Raw genomic sequence first — 19,192 nt, 5'->3', positions numbered from 1 at the left:
ATAGAAACCTGGGGCATAGCAGAGAGCTAGATGGCCAGGTGCTGGACTAGTAGTAGTGGCTGGGAGGGACCAAAACTATAGGGCAACTCCCTCCAGACCAGGCTGGTTCTTCATTTGTCATGGAACCATGACAGGTGGATTATCATACCCAGCCTCTGAATTAAGTTGTGCTTAGCCCTCAGGGGCCACAGCCTTCACTCGGAGACTGGCCAGAACCAATGCCAGCGATAAAGATAAACCCTTGGACCAGTTTCAGCTCATAAGACACAGAAGGAGAGTATCCTGTGAAGGAGGGAGAGTGGGAGGCTTGGCTAAGGCTCTAAAATTGGGAGTAGATGCCACCATAAAGCACTACCCTAGGAGAGTAGATCCAAGTGACCCTATGCAAGTTCTTTAGAATGGCTTCTGGGGCAGTATACATTACCTCAGCTGTTAGCAGGGGCTGGTGTGTGTTCTTGGTTGGGTGTAGAGCTCCAGGCTTCTCCCACCTGGTCCTGACACTGACCTGGATACAGACAAAGCTGTTGGCCCAGGGAAGCACATCTGGTAAAGGCTTGATGGCCTACACAGACTTGTAGTACAGAGAGTGTTTCTACTTTGGCACACTCTATGTCCATATCCGCGAGAGGAATGACATGAGTCTGCACAAATCATTTCCAAGCAAGTGATCTGAAAAGCACCAGTATGAAACTCTTCCCTGTGATGAAACTACAGGAACAGCACAGCAGCACCTCTAGGGCCTCTGCCCGGTGGAGACAGGGCCAGCACATGGGGATCTGTGCATCCAGAGACCCTAGGCAGACCTGCCTCTCAGGATTGAGCTGAAGGGCACAGGGTAGGCTTGGCAGGGGAGTAGGACGTGAATCTAGATGATGCCTAAAGGGAATTGCTCAGGAAGACACAGAGCTGCCAGTACCTCCTTCTAGAATCCTCCTTTCTTCCTGTTTTTTGTTTGTTTGTTTGTTTTTGTTTTGTGTGTGTGTGTGTGTGTGTGTGTGTGAATTTGAATTACCATCAGGATGCAGTCTGTATACAAGCCATTTCTGGGGACATATGGAGGTTGCCTCTAGACCAGCTTTGGCCTTGGCAGGTTCGCCATATCTACGTACAAGCCTGGGGTGATTTTGCCCTTCCTGTTCCTGCTATAGCCCTGCAGCCATCCCTCCAGTGGACCCAGGCTTAGCTTCTCCAGTTCCCATAAAACATATCCGCAGCCTTAGCTTCTCACCCCCAGCTTTTTTTTTCCCTTTGAGATAGTCTTGCTCTATTGCCTACACTGATCTTGAACTCCTAGACTCAAGTTATCCTCCTACCTAAAGCTCTGAAGTAGTTGTGACTACAGCATGCTCCACTGTGCCTGTCTCTTATGATACTAATGAGAGCTATGGTCTTTGTAATGTTTGAGGATGTAGTGTCCACTCCAGTAACCCAGGCCTCCTTGCCCAACCATCCAAGTTTTCTTTTGGTTAACTGCTTTTAGCTAGGACTGATGGCTGCATCCCCCAGGGTGACTTGGAATCCTGCAGTGCTCTTCTTCTGTAGTTGTTTCAGAGGCTAAATAAACGAGGCATCCGCCCAGGGCACAGAGCCCTCTGACCCTCATCCTCATTCATCATGATAGCAAGGACTGCTAGAGCCTGCTCACACCAGACTTCCAGGGGCGGGGGCTTCTGCAGCCACGTTGACAAAGCACAGAAAGTTCGTTTTTCATTGAGATGGAGTTTGCAATCTTCGTGGCTGGTGGTTATAGACAGGTGACCAATCCTAGCAAGGGGGTCCTTGATCCTCTGGCCTGAGAAGTGGAGGCAGTTAGATAGGTCCCCATCAGTCTCAAGGCATTGGCAAATGCCCAGATGTGCCCCTTTGGGCAAGATGAAATGCTGGCAGCTGGTAAGAAGCAGCATGGCCCTGTGAGGCCTTAGGGGCTTAGCTGGTATACTCAGGGATTTGCCTTCCAGCCCCTCAGGTGCTTAGCAATGGCCCTGCTAAGACCCATATTGGTTGTAGTAGTCACCAAGGTACTCAGGTATACAAGGTATACAGGAGAACACAAAGGAGTGCAAAGCCTCAGGAGTATCATGAGAGCATAGGAAACTACTCCCAGGCTGGTCTACCCCACCTCTGGGCCCAGCATGAGAGGTAACCTGTCTCTGGAGCCCTGTCTTCCTGTAACTCACTGAAGGTAGGGGACTTCAGGGAGCTGACCACTCTGTTGTTCCCTGCAGGCTAACACTGACCCCCGCCCTCTCCTTCTGGTCGGCTATGAGGACGGATCAGTGGCCCTGTGGGACATCTCAGAGCGGAAGGTGTGCAGCCGCATTGCCTGCCATGGGGAGCCAGTCATGGGCCTTGACTTCGACTCCCAGAAGACCAGAGGCATCTCAGGCTCTGCAGGGAAGGCGCTGGCTGTCTGGAGCCTGGATGGGCAGCAGGCCCTACAGGTCAGTGTGCCGGCCCTGGACCTCATTTATCCTGCTCTGCACTAACAGTCTGATAGGCTGAAACAATATTTAGGCATGAAGAGGAGCTGCTGCAGATCCCTAGCTAATTAATCACTTGGAGGTAGTGCAGGAGGGCCTGTCCGCTGCTGGCACAGGGGAAAGGGGTGTGGGCGTGGGCCAGCCGTTCACATGGTTTGGGTTTCTCCTAGATCTCAAGTTAACAGCCGTCACGTCTTGTCCATCTACAGAAAGGCACGTAGAGTCCAGGCAGAACCAACCCCTTTGTGAAAACTCAGAGGAATTTTGTCAGTAAGGAACTGATTAATCAAAAAAAAAAAAAAAATCAAAAACCAAACTCTGGAATGCTCCACAGAACCATGGCCCCAATGGTGGTCTATAACCTAACTCTAGGGAGGTTGTTGCTCATGGGTAGCAGGAAACAGGCTATGAGGCCTCAGATCTGAGTGGGGGTTGCTGGAAATCTCCTCATGATGTCTCATAGGCTGTTCCAGTTGGTGTGGCTTGAGGATTGCCTGTTGTCCAAGCTTGGACCAATGGCCACAGTGCCCAGCACAGGGTGGCCTGGCTTGTGTGCTTTCCCCCATTTGGGATGGGAGAGTTTGGGTTAAGGTGGGGGTATATGAGACATGCTCAGACCTTTCTCTGGTGCAGGTCTTCTGAGGAGCCACAGGCCACAGGCCCTGCGTTGGCCTGGGTACATACTGGTTCTGGGGGTGGGCAAAGAACTCCATTCACCAGGAGCCTCAGAAGACAAACTTGGCCTCCACCAACAAGTGGAAACTTTGGAAACAGCCCTGTGAAAAAGGTCTGATGTGGAGGGGTGCCAGGTGGGAGTTGTGTTGTCCCTCAGGGTGACTGATAGCAGAAGCCACAGCAGGCCCAGCTCTCAGCCCCATTGGGGCTTTTGGACCCACAACACCAAAGACAGGATCCATGCCTGCCCTCATCTGTGGTGTGTGGTATTCCAGGCTTCCCACACACTACAGGAGTGTACAAAGAGGACATTGCCAAGACCCTTCCTAAGACAGGGAGGCCTATCTCAACAACCTCAGCATTTCCCAGCCTAGACCCTGTTGCCAGGGGGAAGGAGCTCACCTTTGGCCCATCGGACTCATCCCTGAGTAGACAGACACTGGCACAGAACTGAGGCACATAGACCAGGGGTGGACCCTGAGTAAAAGTAGGGGTGCAGATGGTGCTGAACAGCATTCAGGCCCCCATGGTACCACCAAACCTGGAATGCAACTAGGGGCATCATCATAAAGACTTATGGAAAAGGGACCAAGTAAGGATAGCAAGGGCAGAGGTCATTGGGTGGGGAAAGAGTATTGTATAAGGAGACTGACATGGAACAAAGCTAAAAGGACAAGATAGTAGCAGCCTAAGGACAGGTACTAAAGTCAAGCAGGGGAAGACCTTGGACTGCCCCATTGGAAGAATGGAGTTTGGAGCCAGAGTGAGGGGCTAGCAGAAGCACCCATAAGGTTGTGCCCAGCCCTGCAGGATCATGCCCAATTAGACCCCAGTACAGAAGTGTGAGAGATGGCAGTATGGGGCCTATAGGTAAGGCAGGCACATGTCATACTCAGAGTATAGGTTCATACCCCCTGGGTACCACCTTTTTTCTGGGGGACCAGCCTGTGACAGGTGCACAGTGAACTCCCCAGAGTAAGCTATTCTATTTGTCCCTCTGTTAGTCCATCAGTGTCCCAGAGAGGCCCTCAGAGGCACTGCTGTGAGGGCAGAGCTTCTCATGCCTCACCCAGAAAGAAGTATCTCCAAGGTCTCAGAATCATGGACCTGGGTTGTGATCAGGTGTGAAAGCCATAATGCTAAAGGTCATTTGTACAAATTTGAAGGCTGAGCCACTCTGGGTGCTGGATCTGCATGTTCTGAGCTGCTACCAGGTAGGCATGGGGGCAGGGAAGGTCTCCTCATACCTTTCCCTCCTTTTCCTCAAACCTGATGGGGAGACTCATCAGTGCCACCCCTTATGGGTTCCGGTGTTCATCCCCCGGTGATTTAACCCTCATCAGCCTGACTTTGTAAAGAGCTGAAGACCAGGCAGCTTCTCCAAGATCTCTGTGGCTCCCCACCTAGGCTTCCCTGTACCCGGTACTCTGTGAAGGGGTTGTTCTGGCCCAGATCTGCTTGGTCTGTCTTGGCATGTTTGGGAAACAGCTGCTCGAACTTAAGATTTAAATTTATGGGGTACGTTCCAGTCCAGAGATGAACTTTTACTCTACTAATGAATTGAAAAGTTAAAGCAGAAGGGGGAAGCAGGAATTAATGAATTGAAAAGTTAAAGCAGAAGGGAAACCAGGAATTAAAGTGATTGGGGTGATGGTAGGCCCTGGGCAGGTCTGGCTCAGCCTCCCACATCAAAGGAAGAGGAGAGTTCCCCAACCCCCCCGCCCCCACTGAGCACCAACTGCTCCTGCTGCTGAAAGAGGTCCTGGGAGGGGAGGGAATAGCCCCATGGAGAGGGTAAAGGCAGATATTCCATGCTTTACCTGATGGCATGTCCAGTGCAGGTCCCATAGACCCTGAAAATTTTAGTTTCCGTAAGCACCAGACTTCCGGGGAGGAAGCATTCTTGGGTGTTTTAAGGATGCAAGCCATCTGAGAGCTGCCTTGATAACCTGGAAGTAAGTGAGGTGATTCATGCCCTCAGCATCCAAAAGCATTCTCACCTATGCCATGGTGCTGTATAACAAGGCTGCTTGCCTTGGCCCAAGACTTACATGCCACAGATGTGCCTTTCTTATGTCCTTCTGTTAAAACCTCTAATGAGCCCAAATCAATCTCTCCCAGGCCGGCGCTGGGAGCAGACATGGATGAGGAAACCTCAGAACACGGGTAATCAGAACCAGATGGCAGCCATGCTGTGCATTCCTGGCACCTGAGGTCATGTGCTATAAGAGCCACTTGTGGCCCGAGATCCTTTCTAGAAGGCCCTGCCCCAGGCCATGGCCTGGTCAGGGGCTGCTGTGGTGACCAAGAGACTCCTTGCTCAGGATGATACCCAGGGCTTGCCTTGGAGACATTTGGTGACACTAGAGCTGTGAGCCTGCCTTACCCAAGTGGCTTTCCCATAAGCCATCAGGTTAGGGCTTGGCTGTCGTCGAAAACAGGTGGTATGCAGGCCCTGCTCCTTCCTCCCATACTTGGGGCAGGGCCCACAGCCTTGAAGCAGGGACTGATTTACAGCTAGTAGTATTTTTAGTATTTTTAAGTCTTTAAGTAATAATCAGGCTTCTCAACCCCAGTCAGCCCTGGGCTGTGCTGTCTCCATACTATACTCAGTGAACATTCTGGCTGCACCACAGTGGTAGCTGCTCCCCTTCCTCTCCTTGGCTCTGCCAGGAGCTTCCCTTTAAATGGCAGTAGCAGAGCTACCTATGACAGCCAGGAATGAGACTGCAGGGTCCAGGGCCAGCTACCCGTGCATCCAGAGTTTCTGTGCCTATTGTAACAGGAGACAAGGATGAGGGCACAGACCTCTGGCCAGTGTTTTTGCATTCCCTTGGAGCCAGGTCCTCTTCATCCTTGGGAACACAACCCCCAGGACAGGTGCTGACCTTTTTCCGCTTTAGGTCTCTGCACAGACTTCTTGTCTCCCTCATTGCCTACCAGGAACTCTGTCCTCTTACCAGGCTCTCTGCCTTGATGTCATTACCCATTTCTAGGAGTGGCTATGGTAGGTGTAGAGTCACTTCTCTCCCTGAGAACGGTGACTGCTCAGCTAGTTGCTCAGTACAGCCAAGTCCCTTGGCAGAAGCTGGATATTTTAGCCCCTCACAGGTGAAATCATTGGTATGGAAGCATGAGAAAGCTAGTGTTAGGCTGCCCACTGCCCTGCCTGTAAAGACCACAGTCCAGGGCTCTGTTGAACCCTTCTGCTTGACCTGGAGCAACAGGGGACATATTTAAAAGCAGCACTTTTCTCCCAGAAAAACTTCACACAGTTGGGAAATTTGTAGAAAGAGGGAATAGCAAGGAAGTGACCTTGAGTCCCTGAGTAAGTGTTCCTAGCCAGGCTCACTGCTTGTTATCCAGAGATCCTCTCTCTACCAGGGGAGAGTTCACAGGAGAGAAAAGAACAAGATGATATCAGGTCAGTCTTTTGTCCTGGTTCCTAGCTTCCAGTGTTCCCTGGGCCAACAGTGTTCTGGTCCTTGGAAGTCAAGGAAAGGACTTCTGTGTCTGCAGACATAGGCAAGTACATCCCACAAACACCTACACTGCCTCATGGTCCTGTCCAGCATGGGCCATCAGCTGGGTCATGGTAATGCTCCTGAAGGCAGCTTGTATGTAGAGCCAAGTGGGGATAAAGGGGCCGTGTAGAGGGGAGGGTACAGCCCAGCAGCTGGGCACTTTGCACACTGAGGACCCATCTGGGCTTATGGTTATAGAGTTGAAAACCTGTTCAGTCGCTTGTATGCAAGCATAAGCAGGAAGCACACAGGTTCCCTAAAGCTAGAGTTCTATCTATAGGACTTTGTCTATAGGAATTTTTCTATAGGATTAAAAATCTTCAAGGTATTTTCCTAATGATGAGATCAACAGAAGGCAAGTGAAGTGTCCTGGACACAGGGATAATGCTGGCTGAGATAGACAGCCAGAGAAGGGTGAGCCCATGAGGGGTGGTGGACACTGGCAGATCCATGAATAGATGGACTCAGGCACTGGAGAAATGACTGAAAGAGAGGAGGTTGGGCTGATAGGGTCCTTGGCCATGAGATAACAGAACAAGTGACAAGGCGATTGGAGGATAAGCAGTTGAGGTGCTGGTTGTATGTAGAACCCAGAACTTGCCTCATGTGTGGGCAATGACATACCAGACTAGGCTGGATTAACAAGGAGGCTGTGTTTGCAGCAAGTTATTGAGAGTTTTTCATCAGGTGAGATTCCTTCTTGTGGGGGAAGAATCTGAATCATGAATAGGTGCTGGATTTTACCCAATGTGTTTACTACATCTCTAAGACTGATAGGGCTTTTTTCCCAGAATTGTAATTTAGTGAGTTTTGTTGTTCAAAACTTTTGTTTGTTTGTTTTTTAATAGCAACCAAATAAAGTCAAGTGTGGTGGAACACATTTGTAGTCCCAGCTTCTCAGGAAGCTGAGGCAAGAAGATTTCTTGAACCTAGGAATTTGAGACTAGCCTACTGAACCCAGGAATTTGAGACCATTCTATTCTATGCAACATAATAAGAAGTCCTAAAATAACCTAATATTTAGCGTGTTGTCTTCTCACTCTGCTGTGCTCAGCTGGAGATGTTCAGGGCCTTGGATTGGCCAGTACCTGCTCTCTTTCCCTCACCTAATGCTGTGAATGGTATAGAAGGACAAGAAGCCCTAAAATTTGGGAGGCAAGCAACTCCTCTTTAGTCTGATTGATGAATAGCTCTGGGCAGGAAGAATATGCTTCATTGTTGTTTTATTTTGTTTGCAGTGCTGGGGGTGGAACCCAGGGCTTCATTTGTGGTTGGCAAGTGCTCTACCTCTGAGCTATACCCCAGACTGAAATCTGCTTGAATGGCCATGGTCAATCTGGTTCTGATTACCACTATGGCAGGTATTTTCTCTGTAGAGATGGTTCAATTTTTCTTTCTTTCTTTCTTTCTTTTGTAGTGCTAGGAGTCGAACCCAGGGTCTTGTGAATGGGAGGCAAGCACTCTACCAACTGATCTATATCCTCAGCCAAAATGGTTCAATTTTTGTAGATTTATTTTGGCTTTCTGATTTTAAGGGAAGTTTGCATTTTTCTAGGTATGTGTCTATAGGACTAAAAATCTTCAAGGTATTTTCCTAATGACCATTTTATAGTTGTTTGTAATGAATATGTACATTTTTGCCATATTCACAGTACTGTGCCTTTTTATTTTTGATTAATCATCTCTCTCCCTGTCTGTCTCTGTCTCTCTCTGTCTGTCTCTGTCTCTCTCTCTCTCTCTCTCTCACACACACACACACACACACAGGATTAAACTCAGGGTTGCTTGATATTTTTAAGTTTCTGAGGCTGGCCTCAAACTTGGAATCCTCCTGCCTCAGCCTCCTGAGTCACTGACATTACAATCTTTGTTGATCTTGAAAGTCTGCATTTTTTTTTTATTCATTATTTCTGTTTTTATTTGTCTCTTTCTTTTTTCTGTATTCTCTGGGTTTGCCCTGTCACTCTAAATTAAATTGGGTATGTAACTCGTCAGTTCACAGTCTTCGTTTACCTATGTATTCCCACTGGATGACCCTCTAGCTGCATCCTATATCATGAGATGTCATCATCTTCATCATCCCTCACTTGTAGACAAACCTGTTTTTATTTGTTTTCTGGCTGCTGAGCTGATTAGAGGGTTTTTACGTTCCAAATGTTTTGTTTGATTCTCCCCCCAACTCCAGTTATCTTTTAGTTTTCAAATTCTAACTTAATTACATTGTGGTCAGAGAACAAGGTCTGAATGATATCAGTTCTTTGAAATTCGAAGGGCCCGTCCAGTTTGCATAAGTATTCCATATGTGCTTAAAAAGAAAGTTCCTTGTGCTGTTAGACACACAGCTGCACATGTAAACACTGGATCAGGCACAAAGGCCTGGCTGTGGGCAAGGTGGAGGGACCCTGAAGGTAGACCTCATGCTGTGCCCATCTTGTTACTTTTCCCTGAGTTCCTGTCCATTTTTGTTCTGTGCATTTGGAAGCTACCTTAGGAACGCGCAAGTTTAAAATGATAATCTTCCTGTTTAATTGGTCCTGTTTTTAGTCACCCTCATTATTTCCAGAAAGGACTTTTGCCCAAAAGCCTATTTGTATGTACTAATTAGTATGGCTCAGGCTGAGTTTCTTTTGGTTACCACTTCCCTTTATCAATTTTGGAGTTTTTGATCCTTTTCCCTTTATTCTTCCTGGCCCTTCAGATACAGATGTGCCTTACTGAGCTGAGTGACTGCCTTTTGAACTGTGAAGTTGCCCAGGACATTCTTCCATTTCAGACCCTCCTCCCCATAAGCCAAGAAAGCCATCCTTTGTTGGGGCTTGTTGGTAGCCAGTGCTGGTGGCCTCTGGGTTTGTGCGCTTGGGTATGGATGGTGCCCAGAGATGATGCTCTGGAAAGTTGGCCATTGGGCCCATATTTCAGCATTCTGCTTCTGCTAGGCTGTTGAAAAGTCATCTCCCAGCCCAGTAACCTTCCACTATCGGCCTGTCCCACAGATTTTGACATATTGTATCTTTGTTTTAATCTAGTTCCAAGTATTTTCTCTTTTTCCCTTGAGATTTCTTCTTTGATCCATAGGTTCCTTAGAAGTATATTAGTTAATTTCCAAATATTTGTTGATTTTATAGATATTTTTAATCTAGTTTAATTCTGTTGTCAGTGAATGTATCCTGTACAATTTCAATGTTTAGAAATTTATGGAAGCTGTTTTTTGGTCCAGCACATGGTGTGTCTTGGGGAGTAGACCACATGTTTTTAGAAAGGACGGATGTTCTGCAGTTGTTGGGTGGAGTCTTCTGTCAGCATGGGTTAGGTCACTCCAGGCAGTCTGTAGTTCAAGTCTTCAACATCCTTACCGATTTTTTCAAATTTTTTTTTTTTTTTTTTGTCTATTTTTCTACCAATTCCTGAAGGAGAGGTCTTAAAATCTCTGATTGTGATAACGAACATGCCTTTTTCTCCCTTCAGTTCTGCTAGTTTTGCTTCATGATCATTAAAGCTTTTGTTAGGGATATAAGCACTTCAGATTATTACCTCTTCCCTTGACCCTTTGTTCATTATGAAATGTCCTTTTGTGTGTATGCATGTTGCTGAGGATTGAACCCAGGCCTTCATATATGCTAGGTAAGCGATCTATTCTGAGCTATATCACTAGGCCTAAAATGTCCTTCTTTATTGCTTATGATATTCTATGTCTTAAAGTCACCTTAACATCAGTTTTCTTAGGTTTTTTCCTTGCAACTTTTTCCATGCTTCTATTTTCAACCTATTTTGATCTCTTCATATTTTATTTATTTGTTTTGGTACTGGGGATTGAACCAAGGGGTGCTTTATCACTACATCCCCAGCCCTTTTTATTTTTTAATTTGAAATAGTCTCCCTAAGTTTCTGAGGCTGGCCTTAAACTTGCAATCCTTGTGCCTCAGTCACTGAGATTACAGGCATGCATCATCATGCCCAACTTGATCTCTTCTTTTTTGGGGGTAGGGTGGGGTACTGGGGATTGAACTCAGGGGCACTCAACCACTGAGCCCCTCCCCAGCCCTATTTTGAGGGTTAAAATTAGAGACAGAGTCTCACTGAGTTGCTTAGTTCTTCACTTTTGCTGAAGCTGGCTTTGAACTCATGAACCTCCTATCTCAGCCTCCCAAGCCAGTGGGCTTACAGGCCTGCGCCACCACACCCAACTGATCTCTCCATATTTAAAAAAAAATCTTTTGTAGACAGTATGTACTTGTTAATTCTTGCATTTTGATTGTTTCTGACAATCTATGCCTTCTAATAGGAGCATTCAATGTATTTGCATTTAATATAGCTATTGAAACATCTGGAAGTAAGTCCATCTTTTATATTTGTTTTCTACTTCTTCTGTTTTTGATCCTTCTTGTGTGCTTTTCCTGCCTTTTTTAATGTTAATCAAATAGAGTTGTGCATCATGGGCTACATTCTGAGAAATACATTGTTGAACATTTTCATCATTGTTTGAACATTGTAGGGTATGCTTTGACAAACCTAGATGGTACAGCCTACCTGTACCTGTATAACCTAGTCTCCATGGCATGTGTCTTCATAATATGTTGGTCAGTCCATCATTGGCCAAAAGATCATCAGGTGGCATATGACTACATTTTATTTGTAGTATTTAGCTTCATTTTCTGTCTTGGCATCTTAGCTATATCTCTTGTATTTTTTTTCCTGTGTGATTACCCATGAGTTAAAAATATTCATCCTTATCAAAGTCTGTGTAGACAGTGTTGTCCACATCTCACCTCACAAATGTAATAATCATATATTAGTACCATTCCATATATCCACTCCCCAGTCCTTACTGCTGCTATTGCTATATATTTGACTGCAGCACATATCAGAAAGTCCACTTCACAATATTAGTTTTAAGTCATCTGTAGTTTAAGAAAACAAGAAATTTTAAAATATATTTACTCACTTATTTTGTAGTGCTCCTCCTATAAAATTAAATTCCTTTAACTGGAAGAACAGCCAAGAAATGTAGTGTAGTTCTGCTGGCAAAAAAATTTCCCTAGTTTTTTGTTTTGTTTTGTTATTGCAGTACTGGGTCTGGGTATTGAACTCTGGACCACCTACCACTGGGCCCTTTTGTTAATTTTTTATTTTATACAAGGTCTTGCTAAATTGCTGAGGCTGGCCTCAAACTTGGTAATCCTCCTGCCTCAGCCTCCTGAGTCACTAGGATTACAGGCATGTACTACCATGCCCATCTCTGGTTCACTGTTTCTAATAAGAAATGCTGATATCTTCTTTTCATTGCCAAGTATACAATGTGTCTGATATTTCTTGGCTGTGCCCAAGATTTTCTTTTTTATCATTGATTTTCAGTAATTTGACTTATCATTTACTTTTGTGTAGGTTTTTTTCTTATCCTGATACTATTTTGCTGAGCTTTTGACCTATAAATTGATGTTTTTCTCTAAAATTGGTAAATTACTGGCCATTATTTCTTTAAATATTTTTTCTCCCACCCTTTCCTTTTTTTTCAACTTCCTGGGACTTCAATAAATTAGACAGTTTGACATTGTCTCATTGGTCCCCGAGGTCTGTTCGTTTCCTTTTATCTTTTCTCTTCTTCAGATTGGATAATGTCTATTGATCTGCTGTGTAGTTCACTAACTTTATAGAAAATAATTTCCTAATAATTCCCAATCTGCTGTTTGTTCTATGAATATTTTATTTGAGTTATTGAGATGTTCAATTCTTTATTTCTCTTTTTTAATATAATTTCTATTCTTCTACTAATAGTTCCTATCTGCTAACTCACACAGATAATTTTTGTAATTATTTGAATGCAATTTCCTTAACTAAAAAAAATTTAAATAGCTTCTTTCTAGTCTTTATTATGTTCACTATCTGTACAATTTGGGGATCAGTTTCTGTTAACTGGTTGGTTCTCCCCAGCCATCTTGACTGTGGGTCTTATTTCCTATTTCTTTGCATGTCTAGTAATTTTTTATTTGTGTGCCTGATATAAATAATACATTATAGAGACTCCAAAGTCTGTTTTTTGCTCTCAAGAATATTTACCTTTTTTTCTAGTAGGCTCTTCAGTTATTGTTGCTCACCTTGAACTTGTGTATGCTTGGTTTTGTGCTTTATTAGGGCAGGTTTATGGAAAAGTTATTCCCAAGTTCCTTTAGTGTAATAGAACTCAACTCCCAAATCTACCTCTCCTTCAGACAGGGCTTTGTTTCTAGCATTGTTACAGTATGTCTAGGTGGGATCCTTATTCCTGAAGTGAGGACATTCTGGCATCTCAGCTGGTCCCAATCCCATTTAATCCTGTAGCCGCCACACTCTGTTAAGTTCCACATAGTATGCATTGAACCATGCATTGCCCGGTCCTTGAACAAGGACTCAAGGACTTGTACGGAACCCCCACAGTCCACAGCACCCTCAAAACACCCAGCTCCCATTTTGCTACCTCATTCCCTCAGATTTCAGCCCTCTAGCTTTCCCAAATTCTGATCTCTGCCACCTAGCTTAACATGACTGCTGTGTTCAACCTGGAATTTGTGGTCAGAACATTGTCCCTTGGCAAAGAACACTGAGGCTTGCTCATCAGCTGACCTCCTCTGCCTGTTGTCTGTCTGTAAACAGTTACCATGTGTGTTTTATTCACTTTCATGGTTGTTTACAGTGAGATGACTAGTCTGGTATCAGTTACTGTATCATAACCACTTTTCTGTGTCCTTGCTTTATGAAGGATAAGCCTATTTATTTGCCAGTCATAGTTCTTCATTGTGAATCGTACTTTTTATCATTGTTTAAGTGTCATAGATGATCTTAGTGCTTTGGCTCTAAATTTAAATTTTTTCTATTACTAAATGGGCTCCCTATTTTTCTTGTTTTCATTTTCCCTGTATATCTGCCAGTCACTCCTTTGGAGTCTCATATATAGCGGAGATCTGCATTTACCTTTGGAATCTGACCATAAAACTGTTGAGTATATTTGAATTTTTATTATCTTATGTAAATATATAGAGCGAATACTAGGAAAATAAGGTGGTTCATGTCAGGTGGAAAAGAAGGAAATAATGCTAATTTTTTTCATTATTTATGGTGGAATGTCAGATAATCTCTCAAGTGGGAGGTTGACTATTATGTCTTTGACTGCATATGACAAACAATGAGCAAATCAAGTGAACTTAACCCACATCCTCTCATTACCTCCTTCCATATTTCTGTTTATTACATAACCAGTTCTATAACCATAATCCCCATGTTTTAAACTTAATCCTGCAGGTAAGCAGACTTATCACTGTCTGCCAGACCATTTGCTGTAGTCCTCCAGTTATCTTTTATAAGAGTGAAGTTAATCTTCTTGTTCTTCCAGAAGAGCTTATGGGAGCAATATTCTTTTGAGTTCTTACATGTTCAAAAATGTGTATCTATTGTTTTTAAGAGTTGAGTGACAGTTTGGCTGGATGTAAAATTTTTGGACCACACTTCCTTTCTCCCCCTGTGAGCATCACTCCACTGTCTATTGGCACAGATATAGCCATAGAACATTCTGAGGACAGCCTACACTTTATCTTCATAATCTTTTTACCTGACTACCAAAAAGACTTTAGTAGCTATTAGATCTAGTATTTTACTAGAACATATCTTTTCTTTCTTTCTTTTCTTTTTCTTTTTTTGGTACCAGGGATTGAACCTAGAGGTACTTTACCACTGAGCCACATCCCCAGCCCTTCTTTATATTTTATTTAGAGACAAGGTCTCGCTGAGTGGCTTAGTGCCTTTCTAAGTTGCTGAGACTAGCTTTGAACTTGTGATCCTCCTGCTTCAGCCTCCTGAGCCACTGGGATTAAGACGTGTACCACCACACCTGGCTAGAGCATATCTTTTTTTAAATTTTTTTTTAATTTATTTTTCAGTTTTTGGCGGATACAACATCGTTGTTTGTATGTGGTGCTGAGGATTGAACCCGGGCCGCACGCATGCCAGGCGAGCATGCTACCACTTGAGCCATATCCCCAGCCCCAACTAGAGCATATCTTAATGTTGATTGCTACATAATCTTTCTTTGGACTTAAATTGTAATACTTCAATTTCAAGAAATTAATATTGCTTTTCTAAATCAGTGAGTCCCAATATCCCATCTCTCATTACCCTCCTGTATTCTCTCCTATTCATTTGAACTTTTTATTTTCCTAATTTTTCTTATTTTTTATCCTTCCTGCCCTCCATGTTCTTCCTGTCTTTTTTCAGGGTCTACTCCTGTTTCTGCTTCCCTTTCATTTCTTTGAGTTTTTTCTTCCATTTATTTTTTGATCTCTGCCATTTCTAATCTCCTCTGTATTTTGCTTGTTTTATAGAAGTAATTTGTAGAGGTAATTTAATTCATGAAGTTTTATTTTGTTAATTTATGGCTAAATTGCTTTGTGACCCTTTCCATAGCCTTTGATAAATCCTGTCATTTGTTTTTCCTGTTTCTCTCCTCTTTTTTCTTTGTGCTATCTTTGTAGAAATGGTGATTTCCAACTGAAGATAATATGGCCCTATTAGGAGGCTCTTAAGAAAAAAAGGCTAAAGGGCTGGGGATGTGGCTCAAGTGGTAGTGTGCATGAGGCACTGGGTTCCATCCTCAGCACCACATAAAAATAAAATAAAGAAGAAGAAGAAGAAAAGTCTGATACAAAGACTTCTTGGTACCCATGGCCAGGCCACACACAGAGAATCAATTAGTGGAGAAAAATCGCTATCATTAGGTGTCACAGTGTTGGCAAAGTGCCTTTGTCATTAAGTGTGGGAACAGAGATGCCAGATACTTTGCAATGCATGGTACAGTTCTACATAACCAAGAATGCTGTGTAATAGTTTTTCTTTTTTTCTTTTTTTTTTAAGAGAGAGAGAGAATTTATTTATTTATTTAGTTTTTGGCGGACACAACATCTTTGTTTGTATGTGGTGCTGAGGATCGAACCCGGGCCGCACGCATGCCAGGCGAGCGCACTACCGCTTGAGCCACATCCCCAGCCCTGTGTAATAGTTTTTCATTCGTTACGACCAAATACCTGAAGCAGGCCAACTTTATAAAGACACTTATTTAAATTAAAGTTCTGGAGGTTCAAAGTCCAAGTTTGGTTGGTTGACCCAAAGGTTTGTCCTCAGCAGGGCCCAGTGGTGGATGGTATCATATCAGGATGGGACCATGTGTAAAGGAATAGATTACATCAGCAGGCAGGAAGCCAGAGTCTGGGGTTCCAAAATTCCTTACAAGGGCACATCCCCAACTGAGCTAAGGATCTTCCATTAGACCCCAACTCTTAAAGATTTCATACCATCATCACCACACTGAAGACCAGACTTGCAACACAGAAACCTTTAGTGAGCACATACTTAAATATACTCAAACCACAGCCTATTGTGACTATGAAGGCAGCTTTGATTCCTTACTCACTTCTGGAGGCATGTGTCAGGGAGGGGTTAAGCAGGAGGCGTCCCATTTGCCCAGCACTGAGCATGGGGGCACTTGGCCTCTAGAGAAGACCAATATTCTGACAACTTCATGCAGGTAGAAAGAACCTATGTAAATCCTTGTTTTGCCCAGTGCCCTCCTGCCCATTTCTCAGAACCAACCAGAGACTAGGTTTCACCCACAGCCCAGTGAGCAGCACTACTGTACAGCTTTTCTTGCCACCCCCGGTGTTGTCTCCTTCATTCTGTGTCTTGCTCCATTTTCTGTTGCTATACTAAAATACCTGAGACTAGATAATTTATAAATAATAGCAGCCACAGTTCTGGAAGTTAGAAAATCCAAGAGTATAGTGCCAGTATTGGGTGAGGGCCTTCTTGCTTCATGATGCCATGGCAGAAGGCATCCCATGGTGAGACAGAGCAAGTGTGCTAGCTCAATTTTTTTTTTCTTATAAAAGCACTAATACCATCACAAACGCCCCATCCTCGTGACCTCATCTAATCCTATTTACTCCCAAGAGTTCCACCTCCAAATACCATCATCATAAGAATTGAGGATTAATTTTTCCAACACATGAATTTTGGGGGTGGGGAGCATATTGAAACCACAGGACCCTATCTGCACCCTGTTGGTTCCTACTCTTGTCAGCTCTCCAACCCCTTCCATGTTTCAGTGTTTGACTTAACTCTTAGTGTTTCTGAAGATGAAATTTGTGTTCCTTATTCCCCTTGTGCTTTGAGGTAGTGGCCGGGAAAAATACTGACTTCATGGGTGCAGTCAAGTTAGAAATGTTGCCTCTTACTTAGGGTACAGTATATTCCCCATTATGAGGGATCCTAGGAAAGTTGTGTTGAACTGTCTGCTGAGGGCTGGAAATTCCCTGTCTACTGACCCAAGGGCTCCTTGCTGATGAGCGTGGGAGTCAGAGCAGGTCCAGAGAAGAAGCAACTCTGCAGGGTTTCAGGCTAACCTGAGGGATATCTGAAGTCTCCCATCATGGCCAAGGGTTTGGCAGAGAGCAAAGAATTTGTGAGGAAGAAGACAGGAGGAGGAGCTCAGCCACAGGAAGCACATAGCTATCAGGGAACCCATGGCTATCTCCTGGTTCCAGTTATGGGATAGGACAGCAGGATATTCATGGTCAGGTCTAACACAGGTTTAGGAACAGCCTAACGTTTCTCCCCTCCACCCTCTCTGTTACAGGTGTGCCACACTCATGAACTCACCAATCCTGGGATTGCTGATGTCATGATCCGGCCAGATCGAAAGATCCTGGCTACTGCAGGTTGGGACCATCGCATCCGCATATTTCACTGGAGAACAATGAAACCACTGGCTGTGTTGGCCTTCCACAGTGCTTCTGTCCACTGTGTGGCCTTTGCTGCTGATGGCTTGTTGGCTGCAGGATCCAAGGACCAGCGCATCAGCATTTGGTCACTGTACCAACGCACATGATCTGGGCACTCCCTTCTTGAAATACTCAAAAGACTGAAGGTGGGCCTCTCACTCCAGCCTTGACCCAGTCATGTGAAAACTGATGCTCAAAGGCCTTTGAGGATCATCAGCTATGGTCCAAAGAGCATGGAGTTCTTACTGTCTTTATGAGGCTTGCTATTTCTTTCATGAACCACATTGTCCATATGACGATATCTCTGGTGACCTCCCAAATACCTGGCACCTGTGGCCTGATGATAGGCATGGTTCTTGCTGATGCCAAATGGCAAATAGCTCTGTCCAACAGCTTTGTCCTCACTGAAACAAAGCCATGAACACAGTGCCTAATGGCCCATTCTTGTCATCCTCATCTTCTGTGGGTACTCTAGAAAGAATGGCCTTGGAAGGATGAGGTGAACAGCAGGAGAGGGGGTCAGGCCTCACAAAATGGTCACCCTTCTGCAGCCTTACCTGCACTACTCCCAGGCCTCCAAAAGCCCCTGAGGCAGCATCTGCCCTGCCTCATTTTGACCCTGAGGTCCCTGGGTATACAGTACCAACATTCTTGAGAACCTCTGGTCCAGGCACTAAGCCCCATGGGTGGGGCCTCTACCACCCCACCCTACCCCCATTTATGTCCCCATTGTCTTTGGCATTATCACAGTAATCACAGAAATAGAATAGAGCTGGGGCTGAGGATATAGCTCAGTGATAGAATCCTAAGTTCACTCCCCAGCTGTTGGGGGGAGGGGGGACTAGGGCCAACAGCCATGAGGCATGTGTTCCAGACAAAGGATAAGAATGCTGTGAGTCAATGGGAAATCTGCTAAATGCAGAAATGTTCTCTTACAAAATGTCTAAGGAGAGCTGCTGCTCATGGACTGCCAATATCTCACCTGGAGACAAAAGATGGTAAAAAGGTGGTATTGGCGGAGACACATACCTGGCATCTGGTCCCTGGCTCTTGCTTTTTTTTTTTTTTTTGTCTCATGCATGCTAGGCAAGTGCCCTACCATGGAGCCACACCCCCACATCCCCTGCTTAAGGGCACAAGCAGGGTAAAATAGGCTGCTGACTAGGAGCCTGGGTCAGAACTATGCAGTGTTGAGCAGTTAGCTGATCATGTCTTATGGCTGAAACTATAGATAGATAGATAGACAGACAGACAGACAGACTGACTGACTTTATTTTATTTATTTATCTTTAGTGGTGCTGAGGATCGAACCCAGGGCCTCACATGTGATGGGCAAGTGCCCTACCACTGAGCTACAGCCCTAGCCCTTGTGGCTAAATCTTTTTTTTTTTTTTTAACATTTCATATATTTTTATTTTTATATTTTTAGAAAATCATTTCATGACAGAAAATTGCTATAATCAACAAATATTTGAAGTAAAAAAATTATGTATACAAACCATAGTGTTTGACAATAAAAGATTCTAATTTCATATGTTGGCATAATCATTTTCAATGTTTCCTAAAATTACAACATTTTGTCATCAAGTGGCCTTGTGGCTAAATCTTGATGTGCGGGGACAAAGGCAGCGAATAGGCCCTCAACCTTGTATGCTTCATATGGTCCTATTCCTGCATACCAGCCATGAGCTTTGTATGGCTGGATAAGGTAGGC

General features: G+C 44.5%; 1 protein-coding gene across 1 annotated transcript in view; it reads left to right on the top strand.

Moving 5' to 3' along the window:
• The window catches only part of Gnb1l (G protein subunit beta 1 like), a 70,334-nt gene extending 51,504 nt beyond the window's left edge, over positions 1-18,830 (top strand). Inside the window, exons 6-7 of the mRNA XM_048785163.1 lie at positions 2,226-2,441; positions 17,334-18,830. Coding sequence (XP_048641120.1) covers positions 2,226-2,441; positions 17,334-17,585 — 468 coding nt within the window. The 3' untranslated portion in view covers positions 17,586-18,830. The remainder of the gene's footprint in view (positions 1-2,225; positions 2,442-17,333) is intronic.
• The last annotated feature ends 362 nt before the right edge of the window (positions 18,831-19,192 follow it).

The sequence above is a fragment of the Marmota marmota genome, unplaced genomic scaffold (assembly GCF_001458135.2).
Source record: "Marmota marmota marmota unplaced genomic scaffold, marMar, whole genome shotgun sequence".
NCBI classification, from domain to species: Eukaryota; Metazoa; Chordata; class Mammalia; order Rodentia; family Sciuridae; genus Marmota; species Marmota marmota.
Note: the sequence above shows the minus strand (reverse complement) of the source record. Positions and strands in the feature narration are given on the sequence as shown.